The sequence below is a fragment of the Octopus bimaculoides genome, chromosome 10 (assembly GCF_001194135.2).
Source record: "Octopus bimaculoides isolate UCB-OBI-ISO-001 chromosome 10, ASM119413v2, whole genome shotgun sequence".
NCBI lineage: Eukaryota > Metazoa > Mollusca > Cephalopoda > Octopoda > Octopodidae > Octopus > Octopus bimaculoides.
This window is the reverse complement of record NC_068990.1, coordinates 15,086,064-15,093,210: the sequence shown is the minus strand read 5'-3', so window position 1 is coordinate 15,093,210 and position 7,147 is coordinate 15,086,064. Positions and strand designations below refer to the sequence as shown.

Below are 7,147 nucleotides of genomic sequence, written 5' to 3'. Positions count from 1 at the left end.
TTTTTTTTTTTTTTTTCATATTCGTTCAGAGCAAGTCGTTTTACATATATTACACTATTTTTCTTTTGTTCCTTGGCTCCTGTGATGCTTCTCGGAACATTCACGATGTGAATGTTCCGAGGCCTCTCCCCCCACCCCGTTCGCGAGCGCGCATTTTTTTTTCTTCATATTCGTTCGCAGCAAGTTGTTTTACACCTATTAGAATTTTTTTTCCCACCGGATCAAACGCTTTAGTTTGATCAATCTTTTAAAATGGAATATATTTTCCTTCGGTATTTAACAGTTAGTGTTTAGCAACTTAATTCTTTTAGAATACAGCTGTAACAGCATAAGTGCGAGAACGAAATTTGCTCGGGCCCAACTCAAGAAATTCAAAGCGTTTCCATTGTGTCATATCATTCTAAAAGTGAGTTTAAATTTGTGTTGCTAGTGACGTGAAGACAATATAGCTCCCGTTATCTCGACAAGGCATTTCTTCATTTTATTTGAATATTCTGCTATAGACATCAATAATTTATGTTCTCAGAAAACGTTTACTTTAATACAAATCGAATCCTAGAATAAGGGGAAGTAACTAACTTTCAATATTGCTAACATGAATTAGAGGGAGTTAACTCGTACGAGAAACTATTTTAGAGTTAAAATTGAAATCAATATCTATACACAGCAATAGGTATTAATTTTCTTTATTCTGAAGTTATTGGCGTAGGAATGGTTGTGTGGTTAAGAAGCTTGGTTCCCGACCATGTATCTTGGATTCAGTCCCACGGTATGGTGCCTCTGTAGCTTCAGGCTGGCCAAAGCTTTGTGAGTGAACTTAGTAGAACGAAGCTAGCTGAGAGGAGCCAGTCGTAGTGCGCGCGTGTGTGTGAGAAAGTCGTAGATACAGGTGCAGGCGTGGTTGTGTGGTAAGAAGCTTACTTCCAGCCACATGATTCCTGGTTCAGTCCCACTTTGGGATACATTGGGCCAACCAAAGCCCTGTGAATGGATTTGATAGCTGGAAACTGAAAGGAGCACGTCATATATATGTGTGAGTGGTGGGGCTGTGTTTGTGTTCTGTCGTCCACCACTTGACAACTGTTGTGTTGGTTTGTTTACATTCCTGTAACTTAGTGGTTTAGCAAAAAAGACCAATATTAAAAGTACCAGGCTTAGAATAAGTACTGCTGTCGATTCATTCGACTTAACCCTGGCAGGCAATGCTCTAGAATGGGCATATTCCAATGACTGAAACAAGTAAAAGACGTTATATTGTCGTTCTTTTTTTAATCTTATGTATATTGTCTGGAAATTTTTCGTCACACATCTGTGACCTCTTCAGAGACTCTTTCCATCCACGTGTATCCTCCTGACAGAATGGACTAGGCGGAGCAGGAGGACCCACATGGATGGGAAGGATTGCTGGAGAGGTCACAAATGTGTGACATTTTATTGCTATTTTAGAAAGCTAAATTGCGATTCATTTAAAAAATTTTTTTATTTGTTTCAGTCATTAGGCTGTGGCCATGCTGGGACACCACTTTGAAGAATTTTTAGTCAAATGAATCAACCCCAGTACTTATGTTTTTTTAAGCCTGGCACATTTTATCGGTCTCTTTTGTCGAACCACTAAGTTACAGTGATGTAAACCCACCAACACTGGTGGAGGACAGACATTGATACAAACACACACACACACACATACACACACACACACACACACACACACACACACACACACACACACACACACACACACACACACACACAAACTCTGTTTTATATATATATATATAGATATATAATGTTTTGGCATATATCAAATAATTTGATGGAAAAACAATATAAGAGTTAATTTGAAATTAAAACTTTATTCATTTTTTAATTATAAAATTTAATAAATTATGATTAATTAAGGTGAAGAAAAATATCAATAGGTTTTCATGAAGTGTTCAATAAATGAATGAATGGTGAATACTCTGTAATAAAGAAAAAAGATCATCGTTATCAACAGCATACTGAAAATTGAAAGCACATTTCTTAACATAATAAACCAACATAAAATTAGTTAGATATTAAACATAGTACTTTAAGCAGTGATTCTCACCACTTTTAATATCTGAGCCAGATCAAAAACCTGCGATGTTTTTTTTTGGGGTGGTGGGGGTGGGGGGGATGTTGTACCGAAAAAAGTAAAACAAGTGAATTAAAGAAAAATTTTTTATATTCATAGAGGGAAGACCATTGAGAATCACATTTGTCCCAGGAAACTGATGTTGAGAGCTGCTGATCTAGAGACTTGAAAACAGCTTGCTTATGTAAGTGTAGTCAGTTGAAAATACCACATACCAGACAGCAGCAGGCTTCAGGAGTCATCAGGAGAGAATGTGCATCATTTCAAGACCTTCCTATTGATGGCACCGGTTCCTTTCACCGATTTGTGGCTCTGCCTACTGGAATGACTGACTAGTCGAATGAATCAACCCCAGTACTTATGTTTTTTAAGCCTGGCACATTTTATCAGTTCCTTTTGTCTAGCCACTAAGTTACAGGATGTAAACCCACCAACACTGGTGGAGGACAGACATTGATACAAAAACACACACACACTCACACACATACAATGGGCTTCTTTCAGTTTCTGTCTATCAAATTCACTCACACTACTTTGGTTAGCCCAAGGTGTCGTGCAGTGGGACCAAACCAGGAACCACACAGTTGAGAAGCAAGATTCTTACCACACAGACATGCCTGCACCTATAATATGCATATTATATACTAACAATTTGGGGGATCATTATTTCAACTGGTTTTTATAGTGAATAGCTAAATCTCATATAATAAATTGTTTCTTATATTACTGGGATTTATTTTGTAAATATCAAATAAGCATTCTGTGCATATATTTTGTTTTATATGCATAATTAATAAAATTATTAAAGACTACATTTTATTTTAGACTACAACCATTTCTTGTCTTGCATGGTTACTTGGTAACCCTGCCAGTGCAGGTGCCACTTAAAAAGCATCCAATCCACATTGTAAAGTGGTTGAAATTTGGAAGGGCATCAAGCTGTAAAAACCATGTGCAAACTGACCTCACCTGTGCTTGTGCCATGTAAAATGCACTAAGCCCACTCTGCAGGGTGGTTGGTGTTAGGAAGGGCATCCAGCCGTAAAAAACCATGCCAGAATAGACACAGAAGTGGTGCAGGCTTCTGCCAGGCCAGCCCCTGTCAAACTGTCTAATCCCTGCCAGCTTGGAAGGAGGATGTTGGATGATGATGATAATGATGATGTAGCTATTTACAAGTGCAATGACTGTAATTTCTGTCATACTGTTATCATAACATTTACTTGATCATTATGGTGAAACCCTGTTATAAAAACATGTTAAGTTAATGTTTAGTTAATATTGCACAAAATATTGTATAATCTTAAAATAACATTTCATAACGTAAATCATTCTAAATTCGATTCTAAATCATCATCATCATCTAATGTCAGTTTTCCATGCTGGCATGAGTTGGACAGCTTCACATGAGTTGGCAAGGCCGGGGGCCATATCAAGTTCCAAATTCAGTTTTGGCTTGGTTTCTACAGCTGGACACCTTTCACAACACCAACCCCTTTACAGGGTGTCAGGAGTACCTTCATGGTGGCACCATCATCAGTCCTTTTTACTTGGAACCAGCACCAGTGTTTTATGCATGGTATCATCTTAATGTAACAGGTTTCCATGCTGGGAATCGAACCTGGGCCCTCTAGGTGAAAGCCAGGAATCCTAACCATTTGACCACATGGGCAATGGTAATAATAATGATGAGATTATTGTATGCAGAATTCAGGTGTACTTTAACCCGTCTGCCTTCTGTCCCTTCTTTCAACTTTTTCTGACATATAAATCAGAGAAAGACAGTAATGATAGCTAGAAGTACATGCATAGCACAGAGAACAAAACACAAAGAGACAGAAAAGTGAACAGTAAAAGAGTGATGTTTGTTTACATTCTTCTGTGAAAAACATACCAAGATATGGGGAGAATATTACCTTGTGTGGAAATGGATGAGGGTTGGTAACAAGAAAGGTATCTAGCCACAGAATTTGCCTGTCTCATGGCATATAAGTAATTGAGATTAAAGTATTACCCACTGGATGAGAGGTCAGTCCATCACAGGGTTAACTTCCCAGCTATTGCTAGAATCCATTTATGTACAGTGGAGTGGATTGGAGCAATATGAAATGAAATGTTTAGCTCAAGAACATTTTGGGAATCAAACCCATGGTCTTATCTTACAATTATGAATATAACACCTCTAATCACAAGGCCATGTGCCTTCAAGCATAGCATTGGTGATTTTTGGGAAGCATGGAAATCTTGAAGGATGCTTTGTCCTAACAACTAACAACTGATGTGGAAATGATTCCTCTAGATATTATTTTCATGATATTAAATAGATAGATTTTTCTTACATTTTTTGCATTCTGTACATTTGCAGCACCAGAATTCTGGATAAAACATTGTTCTTTTCTGCTCTTCCCCCTTACACTGGACAATTACTTCATTTACTTTAGCAATGCTTCCTTCACAACAATGGCAATGGTTGCTACTTGTTCCAGTTGAATCATTTGTCAGCATAGGGTATGATCTAGTATCTCCACAACCGCCACTGCAATAGGTGAGCTGTATCTTATCAACTGACTGACAAGTATCATTTGAATTTTTCAGATAATCCCAGACTTTATGTAAGCCACATGTACCCTCTGAAATAAAAATGGAAGCTAACTTTAGAATTAAATTTAAACAAAATTAAAATTTTTAGATAGTTTGTTAGCTTGTTTGATATTTATAATTATACTTTCAGGTAGGCAATTTAAAAAGCATTTAATAAAATAAATTCACATTTTCACATTTTAAACTATGTTTCAAGTAATAAATTCACTTTCACAAGATAATTTTTACAAGAGAAATACTTTAAATGTATGAATTTAATTAATGTGCAACCTACTTAATCTTCTGTGAATATTATGTTTAAGACCGCTATATGATTCAATGAGAGACCATTTGATTCAACTATAAAAAGAGTTTTAGAAAACTCAGAACCATTATAACCAATCCATTGGTCATATTGTCACATTAACTTGTGTTTTAATCTGAAATCAATGTTCACAGCAAAACTGTTACATGTAGAAAAGGATAATATTATGACAGGTGCTGTATTAAATAAAGACAAATCTTTGATATATTTGTATTTTTTCATATAATTTTCAATGTCTCTATTTCTACCACAGATATTAAAAAAAAAATAGTATTTGAAAATCTATTAAAGCTATAGTTTATATCTAGGAATAATTTTCCCCATTTAAAACTCATTGTGAAGTCACAGTTTTGGTATTATGGACATGTGATTAGAACATTGCAGGAAAGGAGTGGCAGATGGATTCTTCAAGCCAACCAGCATAAAAAGGAAGCTCTTCTGCTGATTGGCAAAGATGCATTCATCAAAATTCTTCAATCACTTGCTGACAGATCTCTTGTTACTAAATCCTGCCTATTCTACAGATACTACAATGACCTCTACTCCTCAAAATGAGTATACTCCTACACAACCCCATCAAATACAACCAATATACTTGACTGTCTTCTTTTGTTTATCTTTAGTTGTTTCTGACTTGACAAACTTGCACTTTGTTCGATCAGTTCTTCACTAAACGTAAACTCCAAAGAATTAGCTCATTAGCCTTGTTTTTGTGTCATGAAAATGCCAACCTACTCATGTCAAAACTGGAGATGTTCTAAGTCAACTGCATCAATCTCAAAAGTGGAAAAATCCTCAAATATTTAAGGGAACTGCTTTTCCTGAGTAACTTATAATGCATTTGCTCTCTTCTTGTTTGGATCCAAGAATGAGCTGGTTGGATAATATTCATAGTTTCAGTTGGTTATGCTTGGGAATCCTTTTGGAAAGTGTAACAATGATTGCTTCTGATATGCCCCTATGGAAGACATACATGAGAATTCTATCCCACGTGACTTTACCAGGAATAACAGGAAGAGAAAATGAATGAATGGAAATTAATATTTTGGGAGAAATTAATAAAATGATAAAATGGGTTTGGTGATGCAAACAGGAAAAATAGAACTCAAAATATGAGTATATGTACATTTTTATTGATATTTAGCAGAAGCAACTTTCAGTTCTTGAGTCACTCTGTTGCTTCTGCTAAATATTAATAAAATGATGAAAGAAAATATTACTTTATATAGAAACCGAAAATTATTTTTTAGAAATTATTCAATTCTAAAAATTATCATAAATATTGATTTCTTACATTTGAGTTTTTAAGGAATGGGATTTATAATCAATCAGATCAAACCCAGTTCATTTGTTGATAAATATTTTAAAATAAATAGTAAAGTAAAGGAATTTTGAATTTAGAATGGAAGAAAAGGAGATAAATACTGTGAGACATTTAGTTTACCACTTTAGCATTTTTGCTAATTTACCAATCTTCAAAGTATCTAAAATGCTGAAAGAATTTTATAGCCATGATATAATCAGTATACCTGTAATATGTTTACATTTTGGGCAGCAATTATCTTTTTCATAAATAAGTTTCTCGTCCTATAAAGATATAAACAAAGAAAATGAAAAGCGAATATTTTGGATAATGTAATAATAATAATAATTATAGCAATAATGGTTTCAAATTTTGCCACAAGGGCAGACATTTTTGGGGAGGAGATGAGTCGATTACATTGATGCCAGTGTTCAACTGGTACTTAATTTATTGATCCCGAAAGGATGAAAGGCAAAGTCGACCTTGGAGGAATTTGAACTCAGAACACAGCAGCAGACGAAATATTGCGTGTTAACAATTCTGCCAGCTGCCACCTTAGTAATAATAATAATAATAATAATAATGTTTGTCTGTCATTGTCAATGACGACCAGGTCATCACATGGGATAATGAAATAAAGGCATGAAATTTGTCCAACCCATGCTAGCATGGAAAGCGGACGTTAAACGACGATGACAATACGTACAGACATATATATATATATATATATATATATATATATATATACCGCCTGACTGGCCTTTGTAGGGTTTTCGAGCGAGATCGTTGCCAGTGCCCCTGGACTGGCTCTTGTGTGGGTGGC

At 35.4% G+C, this 7,147-nt stretch overlaps 1 protein-coding gene across 1 annotated transcript in view; it reads right to left on the bottom strand.

Annotated features, from left to right (window-relative positions):
• Window positions 1–1,837: 1,837 nt before the first annotated feature.
• Window positions 1,838–7,147, bottom strand: part of LOC106875008 (uncharacterized) — a 196,187-nt gene continuing 190,877 nt past the window's right edge. Inside the window, exons 171-173 of the mRNA XM_052971235.1 lie at window positions 6,551–6,608; window positions 4,456–4,746; window positions 1,838–1,961 (exon numbers count right to left, since the gene is read on the bottom strand). Coding sequence (XP_052827195.1) covers window positions 1,960–1,961; window positions 4,456–4,746; window positions 6,551–6,608 — 351 coding nt within the window. The 3' untranslated portion in view covers window positions 1,838–1,959. The remainder of the gene's footprint in view (window positions 1,962–4,455; window positions 4,747–6,550; window positions 6,609–7,147) is intronic.